General features: G+C 44.1%; 1 protein-coding gene across 1 annotated transcript; it reads left to right on the top strand.

Annotated features, from left to right (window-relative positions):
* Positions 1–222: 222 nt before the first annotated feature.
* On the top strand, positions 223–17,539 carry DESI1 (desumoylating isopeptidase 1). The gene is made up of 6 exons (XM_074871031.1): positions 223–463; positions 10,548–10,569; positions 11,510–11,579; positions 12,234–12,343; positions 13,142–13,264; positions 14,421–17,539. The coding sequence occupies exons 1-6, from the start codon at positions 373–375 to the stop codon at positions 14,512–14,514; spliced, it is 510 nt and encodes a 169-aa protein (XP_074727132.1). The 5' UTR covers positions 223–372; the 3' UTR covers positions 14,515–17,539.
* Positions 17,540–20,226: the final 2,687 nt, after the last annotated feature.

Genomic DNA, 20,226 nt, shown 5'->3' on the forward strand with positions numbered 1-20,226 from the left:
CGGGAGCTCTGCGCGCTCTGCTCGCGGTGCCGGCTCGCCAGCCGGAAGAGGCGCCCAGCCTCAGCCAATGACAGGGGGACCTTCCCCCAGCCCCACCTACCGCCGCTGGCTCCGCCCCAGGCTGGAACCGCCGCGCTGCGGAACGGTGCAGTGACGGGACAGCCCGGCTGGGCCCCGCCTGCCGCGCATGCGCAAGGGACAGCATTACCCCTTCCGTTCCGTCTGTCATCTCACGGTTGGTGTCGCCGCACTCGGTGAGCGGCGGCGGGACCGGGACGGGGGTCGCCCTTTCCCCTTCGTTTCCCGGCGCCCGGCGAGTGTCTGCCAGGGCTCCGGGTGCCGCCTGGCGGCCGTGCCCACACCCCCATCCCCATGGAGGAGCCGCTGGTCCTGCACCCCGTGAAGCTCTATGTCTACGACCTGTCCAAGGGCATGGCCCGGCGCCTCAGCCCCCTCATGCTGGGTAAGAGCACGGCGGGGGCACCGGCCCCGGCCCGCCTCCGTGCGGGGCCCGGCCCGGCCTGGCCCTCCTCTCCCGCCGCCGCCTCCTGGGGCTCGTGTACCCCCCACGGCCGCCGCGGCCCGGCCTCGCCGCGCCGGTAAACGGGGCCGAAATCTTCCCCCCCTTCAGCCCTGGGGGTGGCTTTTTCCCGCCCGGTATCGCTGTCCTGAGGGAACGACCCTCCGGGGAAGGGCTCCCTGAGGGCACGGGCAGCGCTCGGCCGCTGCGGGCGGCGGCGATGGCCGGTGGCTGAAGCCCGACTTGCGAGTGTGCGGGCCTGGCCTGAGTGCCCCTGCGTGGGAACAGGGTGGGTTTCAGCCGCAGCATCCCAGTCTCTGTTATCAGCGGGACGAGCTTTGTCAGTGAGGCAGCTCCAGGTGAACAGGGTCCAGCCTCGTTTCCCCCATCTGACCTTTGCCGCTTCATTGGCGTTATTTACTAAAAGCTAATTAAAAGTATTAGCCCCTGCAGTGAGGGAAAGCTCAGTTTCCGACCCCCCGACTGTTGTGACGCCTTGGCAGGAAGGCTGAACTGGAAGAAAGCCGCCTGCTATCTACAAGGTTATTGAGTTCAGACGGCTCCATGTTGTGGTGAGGCTGGACTGGGCTAGGTGTGTGGCTTGTGGTGTGCAGCTAGCCACCTGCTTCTTCCAGGGAGTTTGTAAAAGTTTGTTGTATGCCTTATCAAGAACGTGTGCGTTTCCTACTGAACCTTGGAATGGGGATGCAAAGGAAACTTAGGTTTTGCTTTAAGTTTTGGAAATGTGAATTAGGAACCCAATGAGAGAGTGTTTATACTTGTTACATGTAGACTCTGGCCAGTGTCAGACCATCAGTCTGTGTGAGGCGAGACTTCTCCACAGGCTCAGTGTCTGAGCAGATGGCTCTGTGTAATCTTGTTTTACAATTTGTTGGCGTTTGCTTCGCTTATGTGTCCTATGAGATTCTGTGCTTTCATGCAACTTAAAATGAAAGTCCAAATAATTCTTAGCATGAGGTTTCATACACATCAACAGTAGCTTGCAAAGTTGAGAAGAAAATATTACAGAGATCGTATGTGATGTGCTCTGTTAGCCAGACAGCCGCAGCAACTTGGGAAGATGTGCATTTCCTGCGCTGCATAACGTCAAAACTTTTTGTGTGGTCAGTCGCTTCTGCTGTAGCCCTCAGGGAAGTAACTTTTCACCTGTTAGTTCATAATAGCCATGTTTTATCTTGTGCTAAGAGTTATAAATCTGAAGACAGAGATTACATGTGTTTGAGGTGAGCATATTGTCTTATTTCAAAGCATTGATCCAAGACTTGTACAGAAATAGGTTGTTACTACATGTATCTCCATGCCAATCTTCACACAGGTTGAGTGAAAGCTTTTTAGCTTTCTTCTTACCCAGAAAGTCAATCTTGGGATCTTGTAGCTTTCTGAATTTCCACATAAAAAGACCTAGTGCATGACTTCATTTTTGGTGCATTTAATGCTATCCAAACAACTTAAAAACTTTGTGCTTGTGATACAGTTTGGTGCTGAATTTCTAGGAGTCTGAGCAACAAAAAGGAAAACTTAAAAATCTGAACACGTCTCTTGGTAGTGTGGGAAGTATTGCTCACTAGTACTGCCCGCTAACTAGCTGAGTTCAGACATGTTTGTGGAACAGGGCCAACTAGGCCTGCGTGGTCACAGTGACAATGCAGACTGCAGAATACTTGTGATTATGCGGATCCAGTAACTGGATAGTCTGTAAGATAAATTATTGTTCCTTTTTTCTTTCAAGTTAAGTGTCTTCTGTGCATTTACACTCAGCTCTATCATACTCCAAATTATTTTAGAAACCTTCCCAAGAGCAGAGTGGTGGGGAGAATACTCCTCTTGCCTCGCGTACACACCTATTATTTCCATGAAGAACAACAAAAACTGTTGCTGCTTTCAGATGGTCAATAGCCATTTTTCTTTTTTTTTGTCAGTGATATTCATAAACTGTACATCATCACAGAAAGTCATGGAAATTGAAGAGGAAAGGATTTCTTATATGATTTAGTGCTAAACATTTGTCATCTTTACTTATGGTATTCTTTGCATAGGTGCCAAGTTTGATTGAAACAGTGCTTTTATTTTGAGTGATAATTCTGTAACATCACCTATATGGAAATACATGTGTGTTAGAGAGAAGAAATAGATACGGTAATTAATTGTGTCAAAATCAATTTCTAGCATGCTTGAAAACAGCAGCTCAGATCCCCCTGCCAGAGGGGGATGAGTCCCCTTCTTATGGGGTTGACCCCTGCGAGAGCATCACCACATGGTGTCTTCAGTTGTTCTAATAGGATCTAGAGGTATTATGGATTATGTCAGTACAGCATTCAAGGATCAGCTCTCATCACTAAACATTATCCTGACTTTTTCAGTATCAGTTCTCTCCATTGTTGTTGAATGATGAACCTGGAAGGCAGAGCTATACAGCACTGTTCATAACAGGCTTTAGGGTGACTTAGTCTTGCCCTTTGGGCATGTCTTCACTTTTCTTGGCAAGTTTACTCTTTTTCTACCCAGACTACTTTTGTTCTATTTTTCTGTGAGTTTTCTGTGATTTTTCAGTGAATATTTCTATTCTAAAGAATACATGACCAAATATTGTAGTTCAGTTGCCTTTGATATCATTTGTTTCATTTTTGTGTGCTGTTGTTCTACGTACACCTTCTCTATAGGTACTGTTCCCCCTCTCTTCCCTATTCTCAGTCTGTGAGACTACGTTTGTCTGTTGTCCAACTACACGATCTGATAATAATAAATGTTAATTTGAATGCGCTGAGATTTCTGTTTTTGAGACAGAAACCATAATCCACCCGATTTTGTGGAGGGTAGAGAGGAAAACAGAACAATTCAGCTTGCAGTGCTGATTTTGAAGTGGATATCCAAAGACAGAGGAATCTTTAAGGAAGATTTATATCCTATGGGCTTAAAGAAAAAATGTCTTGCAGCTCTCAAGGTTCTTCTGTCTTGTAACTGAGGTTATTGCTCATGTGACTCGGAGAATGGGCAGAAGCCTAGTTTACCACAGTAGTTTTGGCTCAGTGTAGTGAGTCAACTGGGAGCATGTACCTGTTGAAATTTTTGCGTGGTGCATTCAGCTGTAGGGATTTAACAACCCTGAAGGAATCTGAGCGAAAGGTAACTGCTGAAAGGAGGTACCTTCTGCTTTGTTCCTTTTCCGCAGACCCAGTGCATTACTCTGCCTCTCCTCCACCCATCCTGAAGAGTTTTTAAGTGCTCCAGCGTGAGATTCCATCAGCTTTGCTCCAGAGCATTTGCTAGGGATTTCATGAAAATCAAGTGTATTACCCTCCCCCTGTCTAGCCTACTTCTTGGTCTCTCTAGGTGCCTCAAGGAGAAGGGAACTGAAGCAGGCTCCTCCCTCTCCATTAGTTTTTTGCTTCAGTTGAGCACCCTGGGTAGCACATAGGAGAAAGTGCTTTAGTAATTAGGATAATTTTCAATTTGAAAAGGACAGGAATCTTAATGGATTGGCCTAAGGAAATTACAATATGCAAAGCACTGCTAGAAATTTCCATGGTGGGTGACCAGATTATATTGTTTCCAGTTCCACAGGAGACCAGTTCACTACTTTTTGGGGGTCTTTTAGGGTCTTCTGGGGCTTGCATATCCATTGCAGAGCATAGATATGTTGTTAAAAATACTAAGATTCCTATGGTGTTCTTGCACTGAGGAATGGATGGCTTAAGCTCTGAATGGAGCACACGAAGTGCCCATCTCCTCGTGTAATTCCTTCATGTCTCAGAACTCTTCTGTCCTTCAGTCTAATAATTTGGATTAATATACAAACACCACTTTCATTTGATATTTAAAATGCACAGGAACAAACTACATCATGTGGCCCTCAAGATTGTAACAAATTAACTGTGCTAGTGAAATAGATTGGTGAGTGTCTAATCTCCATTCTGGATAAATCCAAGCTTGGAAGTAATCCCATTTGATTGTATTCTAAAATTATACAGGCTTGCTTGCTTCTTTCAAAATACCCTCGTATTCTAACAATTACAGTCTTCTGAGTCAGTTGTACAACAAACAAATCTAACTACTTCATTCTCCACATTCCTGTGACTAAGCTGAGGGTCTTGGAATTGTTTAACACATTTGAATGTTGTATTTTTCTCGTAGGTCTCTGGCTCATGTAATCACCATGAAAGTATTTGAGCTATGAATGTTATAAAGAAAAATAACAGCAAATAAAAAAACTTGTTTACTTGTCAGATGATACTCTGCCTCATTCAAGCAATTTAAATCTTTGAGATGCTTAAGCACACAGATCTATGCTGAATTGGCATCCCTTTCTGAGTTCTCATTGAGTATTTTCAGGAAAGATCCATATAAGCACCTCAGCAAGTAAAAAAGCCAAACTACTAAAACCTTAAAGATCAGGTATGTGATCAGGTTTCCAAAGACTGACAAACTATCACCCTAAACTCTCACAGATATAACACAGTAACTTTCATGTCCTCGGTGGTGGTCTGTGACAAACGCAAGGTAGCTTGACTTGCATTAGCTGGTAGTGGAAGCAGATCAAATGAAGTTGAATTGCTTCACATTTAGTTCAGCCTGAGCTTGCACACAGGCAATTACTGTGGGACAGCTGATACCTGGTAACTCGACCCTGTGCACTAACTGTTGTATGGTTAAGTGTGTACATCTAAATTTGCAACACCCTTTCCTGCTCAGCAACTCTCTGCCCTTGAAATATTTAAACTCTTTGGGCATCTTGCTCTTTCTCGGTTTTACCTGGAGGAACAGTAGACACCCAGGAGTATAATCCCATCAGGACATTCCTGTTCCACGTTATATGCATGTGCATCATTTGGATTAGCTTTGCTGTAGGTATTGAGTGTAGGGTAATGCCTGCAATTTAAAGGCTTTGGTGGCAGTACCAGTGTATAGTTCTGCCCACATTGCAGCATGCCACAGGAGTTTGGAGTGTTGTGGTAAGGAATGGAACAGCATGAAGCCTGATGACGTCTGCCTGTATCCCAGATGGTACTTGCAATCCCTTCTTCTAGACCACTCAATTCACTACAGGATGTAACTTCTGTTGCACTGTAGGATGACTTGAAGAGGCTGGAGGCTCCCTAGCAAGCTTGACCTGCTGTTTAAGCTGGACAGTGCTGCCCAAAACAGCTTTATTGGAAAGCGTCACTGCAAGGCCTGAGTACGACTTGTGCCTTAGCACTGCTACAGCAATACCGTACTGATGTATTGCTACACTTGGGCAGCTGGCTGTGGAAACAGCAGTGCCAATCCTTGCTTGGTCATATTTTTGGGGCTGGTATGTGTACCAAGCCTTCAGAGGCTGAAAGCAACATATTTTGTATGTAGTGGATAATGTCCAGCAGAAGGCAAGACATAACTCCTTAGTGCAGGCTGCCCTGATTGCTTTACACGAGCTTGTCAGAAGTGGCAGTGGTTGTGAGCTGTCACCTGTTCTGTGCAACGTCTGAGTTTGAGAGAAGGGCAAGAGTCATATAGGAGGATCACCAACAGAAGCAAAACTTCAGGAAGAAGATAATGGTGTCCGTGAAGGTCTGTACAACCTTTTACATGATGCAATTGACAGACAACTTTGAAATTCTTGCTGAGCAGCAGGAAAGGGAGCTGCCCAAGTTTTCCTCAGAAGCTGGTGGTCATTGACTTCTTCCTCTGTCAGTCAGTTTGGAGTTAGGATGGCAACAGCCAGCTGTGCAGCATGGGAAACTGCAGCAGCATACCGCAAGTTCTTGGTCTTAGATGTCTCTGGGTGATGCGTATGTGGCCAATAATTTCTTAGACATGGGATTTTCCAACATTGTTGTCATTGGAGAGGCTTGCACTGCCTCTGAGCAAGCACAGTCCACCAGTGGCAGAAAGGGATTTTATTTTGTCTGTAGCAGGCTGGAGAGCTACCATGGATGCCTTACTATCATCAGTGCTGCAGATCTGGCATGTGTTTTCCACAATGCCAGCCTGGTTAATGTTTTGCAGCAGCCAAGCAAAAATAGCAGGTCAGCAGCTCCATTAAGATCATCAAAGCAGTGCTTGGCACAAACTGACCTAGCTGAGCAGCCTCAGACAGACCTGCCTTGTGAAGATAGGCAGCTTCACTTGCCAAGAGCTGTTCTGTTATGGCCCTGGCAGCTGCTGCCTGTTGTTGGCTATGGATTTTGTGTGTAGCAGCCAGAGAGGAGACCCCAGGATTGAACTGCAGTCTAATGCAAAGTCCCTCTCCTGAATTCTGTTTGGGTTTTGTTCATACAATCAGAGAATTGCATTGGTGGAAAGGGACCTCTGGAGATCCTGCTCAAGGTAGATCCAGCAAGAGCAGATTCTTCAGGGCCCTGGGCATCTGAGTTCTGAGTATCTCCAAGAATGGAAATCGCACATGCTGTCTGGACTCCTGCCCCAATGTTTGACCGCCTTCATGGTAATTTTTTTTCCTCTTCCTGAGTTGGGCATTTCCCATTTTCCAACTAGAACCTGCTGCCTTTCTCTGTACACCTCTGAGTAAAACAAGGCTCCCTTTCCTCCATACCCATTACGTGGTTGTAGACAGCAGTAAGGACTCTTGACCTTCTCTTCTTGAGGCTGAACAGACCAGTTCTCTCAGCTGCTCTTCAATACAGCAAGCACTCCAGCCCAGTATGTCAGTGTCTTGTACTGGGGGGATCCAAAAGTGCACACAGCACTCCAGGTGTAGTCTCACAAGTGTTGAGTAGGGGGAAAGATTCACCTCCCTTGATATGCTGGCTGCAGTCTTGCTAGAGCAGCCCAATGTGTGGTAGCCTTTGCTGCAATGGTCTTTTCAATAGGCGTTGTAATTGCATGAGGAGGTTCCCAGCAGCACCTGTGACTTTGTCAGCATCCGCTGTAACTGTTTCACCTGCACACAGAATCTAGGTGCATAGTGGCAACTTTGTGGAAAGCCTTTCATCATTGTTTACTGGAAATGTGTACGACAGTACATATTAAGATGTTCTTTTTCCTTTTAGCACGCAGAAAGGCAGATACAATTCTAGTACGTGCTGCCTTTGAAACATTTTGTTTCTCTGCCCTGAAGGATAAAGTTCAAGTTTCTAGTGGAAAACAGTGATTTATTGTAAACAAATGTGTAATAATTTATTAACAGATATGCAGAACACTAACTATGCAAAGCCAAGCAGCAGAGCCTATCGTAGGCCAGGTGCTAAAGTCAGGGCAGTGCTCTATGCCCTACCTCACGTGTTGCTGATGAGCCTGCAGTGTCACTGGTTTCTGACAACTCTAGAGCACAAGGCAAAAGCTCTGATGGGGAAGGTGTGGAACAAGGGCCAGAGGCTCGAGGAGCACAACAGCGTGGGACACGCTAAAGGGGCAGCAAATGCTCCTGAGATGTTGCAACACACTGCTCCACTTCTCTTATTGTTGCTACTATCTTCTGGCCTTCATCCTACTCCATGCCTACATTTCTGTGCGATGGGTTGACAGTGAATATGCTTGCTGCCTGGCTGTGATCCATGGTACTGACAGATCAGTCCACCTACTTCAAAACAGTGTGTGCTTGCTTTGACTGATGTTTCTAATGTCACCACAGCCTTTTCCCTGCCTCCACTCTTACACGACCCTCATCTGAAGCAGGTATCTATCTCTATGCCTATTTTGCTTCAGATTTGAGCAGAAAAAAATGTGGAATGTGGCAATGATTATTTATGCCTTACTTGGACGTGTAAACATCCTTTTCTCAGAACTCTTGAAGGATTATCCTCATTGGTTTTGTTCCTCTGTTTTACCTAGTCCTGATGATGACAGAAAGTTGGTTTTGCCCAAGAGAAAGAACTCGTGAAGAACTACTGCTGCTTCGAAGTACCATATTTACTCCTGGCACTCACAGACCAAAGCAGCCCTGTCAGAGGAGTAAGAGGGGATAAATACACCAAGACCCTCTGCTTATAGAAGGAGAAAGGCAATGCCTCTGCCTCCCTGTAGACCATTGATGCCCATGACGCTGATCTAACTAAGGGCAATTGGAGAATATCTTTCCACAGGGCAAGTGGGACTGGGACAATGTATCCCATCACTGGTACCGCACCAGGTATTTTAGAAGCAGCTGGACACCAACAGAAGAAGAGTGACCCCTAACACTTCAGCAGAGAGGCCAGCATCCTGGAGGCTGAAATACTGCTCTGTCAAGCTACTGTTTAGCTTTAGGCCCCTGGTACACTAACTGTGCCTCAGTGTATAATGTTCTGCCTCCTCTTTGGGAATCATGGGGGAAGAGCAAGGGAATGCAACTGAGCCAAGCTTCATTTTTACCAAACTTTTTTTTTTAATGAGAGGAATAATTTATTATTATTCTGAGCAACCAATTCCAGTCTTTGAAAAGCAGTTGCAGTGCACTTTCAGCATCATAAGCTGTGGGAATACAAGCAGGGTCGCTGGTGGAATGGTTACTAGAGAGAGGGAAGGCTGATAGTGTGATGAGGGATGTAGCCTAATCTTGAGTTAAGGTCAATTAAGGCAGTGGTCCTCAAGATAGCTAAGAAAAGCCTGAATGTTACAAGCATTTGAATAAAACATTTTTAAAAACACCACATCTATGAGGCTGCGTCTAAAGGAGGAGAGTAACAGTAACATCTAGATGTAACGGCCCATAATTCAGGAAGCAAGAAGGTCTGTGGCTAGCTTTGGGAGGCCTGAGGCTGGTGTGATGTAAACAGACAGTGTCCAAACCAGAGCAAAGCCTGTTGGCCAAAAGTTAACCCATCAATGCTTTCTGAACAAATTTTTACTAGAACAGTGGCTCTCATGTTCAGGTGGTGGTTTTTTAATCGTGTCCACAATGGTTTTTATCTGGCTCTGGGAAACCTGCAGATGTCTTCAGCAGATCATCGCATTCTGGTATCTAAAAGTTGAACAATAACAACAAAACATCTTGGAACAGATGCTGCTTGGGTATAAAGGATAATGGTGTGGGAAGTGGTCTGCCAGGGGAGAGCACTTATACGTGGAGGCTGACTAAAAGGACTAGGAGCCTGCTGCAAGCAGAAGCTATGGTAGAAGAGCACTCAGTCTACTGCTTGGGTTCAGGAAAATACCAAATGTTGGTATGCACACAGGTTTTCTGTTCTAAATCCAATTTTCTGGGTGTTGTGCGCTTTGGCAAAATAAAGTTATAGCGCATCTGTCATAGCATGCTGTTGCTGCCCACAAGTTTATAAAGGGGTACAATACCAGGGACCAAGCCTTTGGGTTATGATAGATAAAATAATTGAGCCTAGAGCAGTAACAGCTGGTGACCCTTTGAAGAGAGGTTTGATCTTGAGATCCTGCCATGAACACAGAGTTTTATGTTTCCCACTTCTAGGGAACTGGAAAAACATTTCAGAAGGGACTTTTTCTCTGAGGCACAATGATATTATCAGTTTAGTGGTGCCTGACGCAAGTCCTTGCTGCTGTGTTATATAGAACAGACAATTTTATAACTTGTATAACTTTCAACCCTGCACTCCTCTCCCCCCAACTCCCACTTAAACTGTTAATTTTTTAAGGCCAGGGGGAGGGAGGGAAAGGAGGAAGCCATGGAATAGATTATAGACTATCACCACAGATCATATGTTCCAGTCAGATCTCTCATTAGTTACTGGAAAAGAAAATGGAATACTCTGTGCTGGCTAACTGCCTGCAGTTATGAAATCAGTGTAAAATTCAACTCTTCTGGCCCTGACTGAAGACTCTAATTTTAAGAAAAGGTTTCTTTTCCTGGTCTGTAGACAAAAGCCCAAGAAAGGTAAGCACTGGCAGGATAAGATGGTGTTGCCATATCTGCATGCAAGAGGAAAAAAGTACAGCAGTAGTGTGGATGGAGCAGTTAATTTGAAAGAAAGACATTCTGTTTCTTTAGAAGCAACTCTGGGATGAAATCTTTGGTATTACTGTCATGGTGAATTAATAAGCATGGTTCCTAAGTGATTGACAAAGTAGGCTGAAATCTGGAAAATACGTTGCTAATAACTCTTCTTTTCTCTGCACACAGGGAAACAGCTGGATGGCATCTGGTAAGTGACTAGATTTAAATTGTGTAATGTGTGTTAAACACTGTGTGGTGTAGGAAGTATTTTCAATATGAGATTATGTATGCTTCAGATCTTAAGAACATTTTGGTGCTGAGGAGAGACCAAGGCACTCTCTGTTCCTGAATAACAGATTGACAGTAAGATGATGTACAGTCAGATGCTGCTTAAACTTCTCATTTCAGAGCTCAGTGGACCCCATGAAAAAAAGAAGCATTGGTAGTAGTTGTTGTGGTTTAGTGCACTTGTACACTTTTTCAAGGACAGGATGTTGTCCTTGTCCCAAGCACTTTGTCTGCTAATTGCAGGCATGACTAAACATGAGAGTAAAGAAATAGGTGGGAAGAAGGTATTACAGAATCAGGTGTTCTGGCATGTAAGAGCACTGGCTACATTTGGTTACAAAACACCCTCCAGTTTAATTTGTATCAAGGTGGGGTTTTTTTTTAAACAAGGCAAAAAAACCCCAAACCCTTGTCCATCCATTTCCCACTCTATTGATCCATCTCCAGTGATTGTCTGACTTTTGTCTCAGTCAGTGCCTGTCAGACATGCACTTCTGTCAGTGTGGTAGCAGGGCTAGTGCTCTCTATCTCCGTGACTTCACCGTCAACCCTTTAGCTGAAATAGGCTGCTGGAGATCTCATGCTGGTGTGGAAGTTCCTCTTTTCCTATGTTCCTTCATGCTTGGGCACCTAGCTAAGCCTGTTCTTTCCCAACCGCTTAGAGAGTTACAGTAGGCTTGATAATCATTACTTCCATATCCATTCATGTCCCAGCAGATCCTGTTCCTACTCACAGAAATGCATTGACCTTTTCTTTCAGTTATTCTCTTCATGATGTCCTTGAGCCCGTAAATTAACCAGTGATTTATGTGCTAGGTTAAATATTTCCTTTTTCACCTGTTTGTTGTTCTCTGTGGCAGGCACACCTCCATAATAGTCCATAAGGATGAGTTCTTCTATGGCAGTAGAGGGATCTCCAGCTGTCCACCTGTAAGTTAAACTTATTTTTCTGATAAGATAATTTTGTGATAGGGTTACCTGATCAGCATTGCTTGTGTCACTGTCTTTTAGAAAAGCAGCAAGAGGCTTCTGAAATCAGCAAGATGTGGATGCTTGCCATGGTTGCCCAGGGCATCTAAGGAAAAGGGAACATGGACAGTGGGTTTAAGCCCCACTAAGTACAGGTTGAGGATTGCTCCTGCTGCTAAAGTCTGTCTATCCAAGATAGCTTTTGCAGCTGCACTGAAAAATGACACCTTGTCTAATTCTGTATTGATAGGTTTTACATGGAGACTTGGCAACTCAAGGCATCCTTTTTAAGATAAAATAAAATTCATGATGCGTTGTCAGACCTTTCTGTTCTTGGAGAGGCAAAACTGATCGGCCATTCTTCTAAAGCAGAGTTTTGCCGTAGCTTAGAGCTTTCAGCACAAAGAGCTAAGTATACAAGCTGAAATGAACGTTGCATGTTCCTCTTTCTCTGAGTGCAGAACAGGGGAGGCTAGTAGGGCTTTTTGCTGGACAAACATACTAAAAGTTTCTCCTTTTGTGCCTGGACAAGCCACGATAGCTCTATTCAGTACAGTCCTCCAAAGAATTCAGTCTGTCCATTTAACATTGTCTTCTGGCCGTTAATTTTTACAGGGAGAGACAGTTCTTGGCCCCCCAGACTCAGTTGTTGACCTGGGGAATACTGAAGTCACAGAAGAAATTTTTCTGGAATATCTTTCCTCTTTAGGGGAATCTATGTTTCGGTAAGTAGCAGCTTGTACTATAAAATATGTATAACAAAAAAAGCCTTTAGGGAAAGGGGTGCAGAATGGAGGAAGGTATTACGAAACCAATCCTGCTCACAAAGCCTTGTCTGTTTAGTGTATTCTTTGGTACTCTCCAAATATGAGGCTGGAACTGATGCACCGATATACAAGGAGCTACCAGCTAGGCTCTGGTGTGCCAGCCTTGAGCTAGGCTGGGAAAGCATTCTGCCAGAAAGTCTTCCACACAGTTTCTTGTACAATGGAATAATGCCTGAAATGCCTTTGAGAGAATCACCAGGGAAAGCAAAGGCACTATATGAAATATTTCAGTAAATATTGCTTTGCCCCATGAAGTCATATATGAAGCGTTGCAGTAAAGCTGCTAACTTTCAGATGAGTCAAAGCAAGGTCTTGACTGTTAAAGAGTCTCGTCTACTTCTCACAAGAATAGAAAACAGTAGCATTTGGTGTTCTGGCTATATTTCAAAGTCAATAATTCCTGTGATTTCTCATTATTCCTTTTGTGGTTTTAATTGAAGAAAGCTGACCTCACTTATCCTCTAAAAACACATTGTATAAAGTCAGTGATGCAAAGATATATCATTTTCCATCCTTATTCAATTGAATTTGAAGGTGAATTGATGTCTGTATTCTACCTATTTGCTTTAGAATTCTTTGTGATGAAAAAAGTGCTAAGGTAAGGAGGTGTTCCTCATCAGGGGTCTAAGTTTTTCTGCTTGTAGATTTATTGCTGAGTCTGTCTTTTTATGTTTCAATTCCTTTCCTGTGGCACAGAAGAGAGTCTTATAACTTCTTTGACCATAACTGCAACACCTTCAGTAATGAAGTGTCACAGTTCCTGACAGGAAGAAAAATCCCTTCCTACATCACTGACCTTCCAGCTGAAATTCTTGCCACGTGAGTATGGATGCCACTCCTCTCTGTAGTGTATTGCTTCATGCTTAAACATTTGACAGAGCCAGTGGTACCAGTTTCTGCTGTCTCTCTCTGACAACCAGCATAAGATTAAGGAGGGGATGCTATTTGCTTTACTTCAACACTTACAACACTGTACGGCAAGTGCTGACTGGCACTGGCATTGCTAAGACAACAGGAGAGGGTGGTTGTTCTGCCTTTAACTTTAATTATTTTGTGATGTCACTTATATGTGAGCAGACAAGCATAGAAAGTTTCAGAAAATGGTGCCAGTTTTTTTTGTCTTAGGAAACCAATATCTCTTAAAGGTCACTTCTCTTACTCTAAGTACCGTAACTGCGGTGGAGGTTTCAACTTTGCTCATGAAGAGGCAGGGGAGATGTAATTTTAAAATTGACGCTGCAGTTTTAAAGCTAGGACTGGATGGAAAAAGAGGATATGAAAAGAGGAAATGAAGAATTCCTGCCTGGTAGTTCAGCTCAACTTTTTTTTTTTTTTTTTCCCTTTAACTCAGCTAGCGAGGAACCCAGTGGAATGATTTGAGCTCCATCATTTAGGTCTTATTTCTCATAACAATGGTATACCACGTTATTTGGGAGACACTCATCTTCTGCACTGGGCTCTTGTTGCTTCAGATCTCTCAAAATCAGCTAAAGTCTCTAACAGAGTGAGTCATATTGCAAGATGAACCAGGTGCTACAGAATGCAACAGAAATTATTCTATGAGTGTTGAACCATTGTCTTACAAGGGAGCTAGAGGCTATTCTTCTAGCAGTCTTCAATATTTATGCAGTACTTAACGGAGAGCTGCAGTTGCATTACAGGGATTTCACTTGCATGCTTAAGTAGAATGAATTACTAAAAGCCAGTTTCAGACACAGTATTGCCACATTGGCAGCCTGGTATGGGACTCAGAACTACTTATATGAAATCATGTTTAAGATTCTTAGTTATGAACAAGAAGGTCTCTTTAATAGGTTAAATTAGTTTGCTTTAGTTTGTAGTGGAAGTCTGTTCTTCAAATTTCCTTCTACAATGTTGGTTTAGTTGTACTCTAGGAAGTGACTGCACTTCAGTAGTAAATGGGAATTGTTCATCAGGTAAGCTGTTTGAGATGTTTATTTCTTTACCTTCTCAGACCTTTTGGACAAGCTTTAAGGCCCATTCTGGACTCCATCAAGATCCAGCCAGCCGGAGGAAATACCTTCAGCAGACATAATGGACAGAGCTAACAGGAGTGACCCAGTGTGCCCAGCCTTACCAGGGCTCTTCCTTTTTAAACATGAATCTTCCAGATTTCTATTTTATAATTTCCATCAGAATTAACTCTACAGAAGTTACAAGTTTTAAAATTTCCTAGGGAGAGGATTTATCAGGGTGCATGTAAGACAATGCTACCAAAAAGATTGCCATAATTTCTAATACTACTATACTAATTTATAAAAGCTGTCTTGTCGAGTGCTAAGTAACTCCCGTGCTGGTAAGTGGGAATTCATTCCAGGAGCATTCAAGGGCCCATTACACAATTCAGAGTAAATAAGGGGATGTTCTAGCCATCCCTTGCAGGCTTGCATCATTCTCCTGTCATTGCGTATATTATGGGGGTATTTGCTGAAGTCTGTAGCAAAAAGGCAAAGGAAGTATTGGTAGCCTAAGAAGTGAGGGTGTCCCAGGATTAGTGTTCTGCATATTTCATCAACATTATGTTATTTGCTCAGGGGAAAAGCTGAACTCATCTGATGAGAATATTTGCAGTGGCACAGCTGTGTGGGAAAGGTGATCAAGCTGGACTCTGTCAGTGTCACACTCAAAAGTTGAAACTTTCAATGGGACTAACTGTGTGTGGGAGGGAGGCTGGAGCTGAAGGTTACCAAGAGCCTGGTCATGCTAGATCCAAGAGTTATGGGAAAGAACCAGCTGAAAGAACAGAATCTCGTGAGCAGAAGTGGTGGAAACAGATTTTAGGTGAAAGTAAAATTAAGTGAAATGTTTCCTTTTCTCACGTGTAAGCTTATCAGCAGATAGACAGAACCTTGTAAACTATGCATAAACCTTTACATAAGAGCTGGGGTTTTTTTCTTACAGAGCCAGAGTTACAGTACAGTAAGGCAGGAATAGCATGGCAACTGCACAAGAACATAAGGTGGACCAATTCTGCCTTCAGTATCTAGTTGCAGACACAGAAGGAGTTCCAGCTTTCTTTGATCCTGCTGTCCTTTCCAAAGCAGTCAAGAACATCACAGAGAGGGCTCTGCTTAAGTGTAAAAGAAATAGGTGGTAGGTCTCCCCAGAGGTAAAGAAACTAAGGAAGAGTAAAATTAAGCTTTTCTGTGGAACAGTGGAGTTCATTGGGATACATGCAGAAGCAGTCCTGTCCTTAGATTGACATTAGATTGTATCAATAATGCATCTTCTTGTTTTAGATTCTTATGGCTTTGCAATTATTTGCAGTGGAAAAAGATCAGGGGAATGAAAGAATAGTCACACTGATTTCTTTTCATGCATGTATGTACACTATTTTCCTGAGCAATTTTGTAGCAGTTACATTGAGGAAGGAACATGAGAAAGACATCGGACAAACCCCAAAACATTGCTGATGCTCCATAAATGGGAATTGTGTGTCCCAGATGCTGCTGAAAAAGCATCTATGCAAATGTATAGCCCTTTGTCCAGTGAAAAGTAATTGCTGCAAGTTTGGTCCTGCATCTCAAACTCTCAAACTTCCTACACTGGAAACTTCCTGCATACCTAAAGGAGATGTCTTTCCTCTGCTGCGCTCTTTCTCTCGGAATAATACAGTTTGATAAGTTTCTCATGCTGTTACTCGGTGTGGACATAACGGTTCATATTTTTAAGGGGATGGAATGGAGGAAAACTGCAGTTTAGTTACTCTCAAATACTTTGTTGCCCTGCACCTTGTGGAGTCCCTACACAAATGGAAATAGTGTACTGACAGTCCATTTTGCAGTTTTGTGTGTACCTGCTCTCAGTGCACAGCACTGGTCATTACAGCCCAGATTTTTTTTTTTTTCCCTTGTCCTTATCTGCTTGTGCCATCAGCTTCTCCTTAAGCATTTCATTTGATGGACTGGACTTGGAGACAGCTTTAGGTTAGTACAGACTGGTTTATACAAAAGCTTTTAATCTTTCCCCATCAATATGTCCTGTTTGCAGAAAGCATTCTATAATAAATCATTTATTAATGCCTTTTGGTGCTTCTGGAGGAAGGATTGGTGTCTGTTTTCTGCTAAGCCATGGCTTATCCTCTCCAGTCTTTTCCCATACCTATTCTGTGAAGAGTAACCAGTCTCTCATCTTAATACACACATGACTGTGCCACAAAATGCTGTAGCATGTTAGAGATCTTGGAGCTTCCGTAGTTGAACAGGTATACTCAAGCTGGTGATACAGTGTGGCCCACTATCTAGGTATGCTAGTTTGGGGCCCACAAGCCGCACAGCTGTGGTTGCTTGTCTTTCAGCAAACTATCACTTCAAATGCAGCTGCCTGTGGTGGAAGCACTGGTGCCATGGTTTCTGCCCCACACTCTTGCACAATGACGATATCCCCTATATGTCCACCACTTTAGAGGTCTTGAGCCTGGTTTCTGCTTGGCTGCCTACTTCAGGACTTCCTACATCTCAGCAGGCAGGAAAGAAAAAGAAGATGTTCACCCCATGCATTTTGCAATCTGCCTTTCACCTCCTGCGCAGCCCCTTTGCAGAGGTAATGCTGCTTCTCTAAGGTCACTCGGTAAAATTTCACTCAGCCGTATACTGTTTGCAATAGCCAGGGAGCTCCTAGAGGGTCTCCTGGGCTCGGGACCTACCCTGTGTTTTGTGGCAAAAGAACTGTAGGAGGGAATCCTGTTTGCTTGGTCTTAGTGGGTAACGAGACCCCTGTACCCTGTGGGCCTCTTAGGAAACCCATTTTCTCCAAAGATGGTTATGTGCAAATTGCAGGGCTGCGCCCCCAACATTCCACCCAGCCATACCTACTCATAGGAGCATAAACTAGACTGAGAAGTGTATGTAAGTATGTATAGGTGATGAACTTCAGCCAGCTGATTGACAAAGGGGCAGGGAAACTGGATTCCTGAAAGGGAACAGAACCCTTTTGCCCACACTTACTATTCTGTCTTGTATTGTTGGGGTTCCCCCATGCCATTTAAAAAATGTTAATAACATCTTTAGCCAGAAAGTGATGTTTTGATTTATCTGTATTTTTTTTCTATTACAATAAAAAGAAATACAGCAAGTTTTCCTGTTTGAATGTATGTGTCCACACAGCTGCCCAGTGAATGCAGCTGACCAGAAGTAGTCTTCTTCACTCTGGTCCCAGCTGGAATGATGAGAAACTGTCTGAGCAGTTTGTGCCAGGTACTGCTACTGGAAGTAGTAGCAGCTACTGCCCTGTCCTAGAACTGGTCACAGGCAATAGTCTTATTTAAGTTTGGGAAAATTTTCCTTCTCTATCACTGTGATATCTTATCAAGGCCACACTCCTGAGGCTTGATACAGCTTGGGTGAGGTGAATGAAGACTGGACAGTAGGTGTTCTGTCAGCATGGCTTTTGTGCAGCCCTTGCTCATCTAAGTATGCAAGAAAGAAATGTCTGATGTCTGCTTTGAAGAAGAGGCCCAACAGAGCTTAAACATAGGAAAAGGCTCTAAGCTTTTCCTGATTGTCTTGATGTTACTATTCTCAAAAGGAAAAAAGCAGTTTTGAGAAGTAGACTTCATGCCTGGGTTCCTCTGAAGCTGCAGAGGGGATATTAGTGAGGATTGTGTAGCACTGCCCATCATGCCTTTGCTGGTGGGCTGTTAAGGAGCAGGGGAAACACCTGGCTCTGGGGAAGAAATGAAGTCTGCTTGGTTTAGCCTTCTGAATGCTTATTGATGGCATCCAAATGATAAACCACACGGTTTACTGTTTGTATAACAGTCTGTAACGGTGTAATACAGAAAAGGGCTTGTAACAGAAGGGCGCTTTAACAAAGATTCACAATTGTGGTTATTTTGGGCTGTGTTATTCAGATGTGGTGGTTTGCTATCAAGTGCCAGTGCTAGCACCTCATAAAATACCTGGGAACACATAAAAGGAAAACCTTGGCCTTAACAGCAGCCCCAAGCAGAGTGTAAGCCAGCACTCACAGCCACTTACCTTCTAAGCCTCAAACAAAATATTTGCTGTTGCTGCTAGTGACAGAGATTTTATTCACGACAACAGCTGCTGCCTATCCAAGCAGCAATCAAGGGACTGTATCAAGAGTGGTTTAAGTGCAAACTATTAAATAACCGAAACAGCCGCAGCGGCCCTGTTCTCAGAGCTAACCCAGATGAAGGAACACGCACAGCTGTACGCAGCTGCACTTCACTAAAAGGCAGGCTTGTACTCTTGGGGAAACCAAGATGATAGAAGTCCTCACTGGCTGATACTAAATGGCAGTCGGGGTGGTGGGAGAGGTATTTTGACTTGAATAGAGTTCCTAAAGCAGTGTGACAAATAAGCTGGAGAAAACACAGGAGGTAGTTCAAGTTTTGGAAATCTCTCCAGGTAGCAAAAACTCAGTGGCACGGACTGCAGAAATGTGAACGCTGACCTGTATTTTAGCAGACTTCCCAATTCTGGGAAGTGCCCCGAGGTGGCACTGCTGCCTTGCAGCGCAAGAATGCACCTGAGCCCGGGGAGGGCAGCTCCTGCTTTTGGGATATCCAAGAGTAATAATGCAACAGGCAAGGAGGAAGGTCTCGCCCAGATAAGGTGGCTGCAGGTAGGAGCAGCCAGAAGACTAGACTATAGGGGCAGCCTGAGTTATGACAAGAACCGAGTGCCACTATAACACCCAGGCTTATGAAAAATAAAGGCTTGCATTCCTGAACCCCCAGGAGTTCACCATGTATCTGACCCCATGGCTGTCTTTTGAGAATCCTGGACGTTAGCTCACAGCTCTGCTGTGTGGGAGAGCAGCTCTTTGGCTTCTGGTACTCAAGCAACCCAAATCCATGAAGGCATCTCTACTCACTCTTCAGCATGCCATGGTAGACACACTTTGAAGTATTCATATTCTGGAGTGAGTGTCCACACATTAACTGATGAGGGATCTATGTAATCACACCTAAACAAGCCCTATAAATGAGCATAACCCTAAACTGAACTAAAAATTCAGCACCCAATTGCATACTAAGCAGCTGGGTGCTGAGAAACCATTCTGGGAGCTTCAATGCATCTGATAAAAGAGTCCAGCTTTCCAGAGGTGGGAGCTCATAACCAGGGTCTGATCCAGAAGGCCCTAGAGGCCATGATTTTGCAAGAACATCAATGCCAGGGCAAATACCACTTGTAATACCCATCCAAGACTGTCTGACTCACTATTTTATGGAGGCAACTCATAGAAACAGTGAGGAAATAGCTATCCTGGTGACATTAACTGGTGGACACAATGAATGCCTCCCCCAGCAAGTAGCTGAGGATGTTTTGGTAAACCTTGTCCAAGGCAATGGGACAGAGGTAAATCATTAACATTGTTTCTGTACCTTCCTCTTGCATTGAGTGGGAGCAGGAAAATCAAAACCACGAGCAAAAAACAGAATCTGTGAAGCCACCAAAATGCTTTGTTTTGAGAGGAATCTGATGGAGAACTAGGAAAACAGGTTGCACAATGTCCTGAAAGCAAATAATACTGAGGAAAAACAATCAGACCATAAAAAAAAATCTCCCCCCAGTTCCAACCTAGCTCGGTACACTAAGCACCATCTGGGAAGAGAAGGCAAGCTCACTGCTGAGCAAAATGCATTGAATGTTCCACGTAGGTTGTTTCTGATGTCAGAAAATAATTCAGGAATTATTGTCGGAGACAGCAGCCAGGCAGGCTGTCCACCGTTACGTATCAGGCCAGCATAATACGGAGCCATATGCATATGACCTGACCAGATGGTCTGATTA

This window comes from Strix uralensis, chromosome 5 (assembly GCF_047716275.1).
Source record: "Strix uralensis isolate ZFMK-TIS-50842 chromosome 5, bStrUra1, whole genome shotgun sequence".
NCBI lineage: Eukaryota > Metazoa > Chordata > Aves > Strigiformes > Strigidae > Strix > Strix uralensis.

Bases quoted from the DNA above. Each gene is read 5' to 3' on its own strand.
- DESI1 (XM_074871031.1), top strand. From the start codon at position 373: ATGGAGGAGCCGCTGGTCCTGCACCCCGTGAAGCTCTATGTCTACGAC. The intron at 464-10,547 runs GTAAGAGCACGG...CTCTGCACACAG, and splicing joins CCTCAGCCCCCTCATGCTGG to GGAAACAGCTGGATGGCATC. The intron at 13,265-14,420 runs GTGAGTATGGAT...TTACCTTCTCAG, and splicing joins CCAGCTGAAATTCTTGCCAC to ACCTTTTGGACAAGCTTTAA.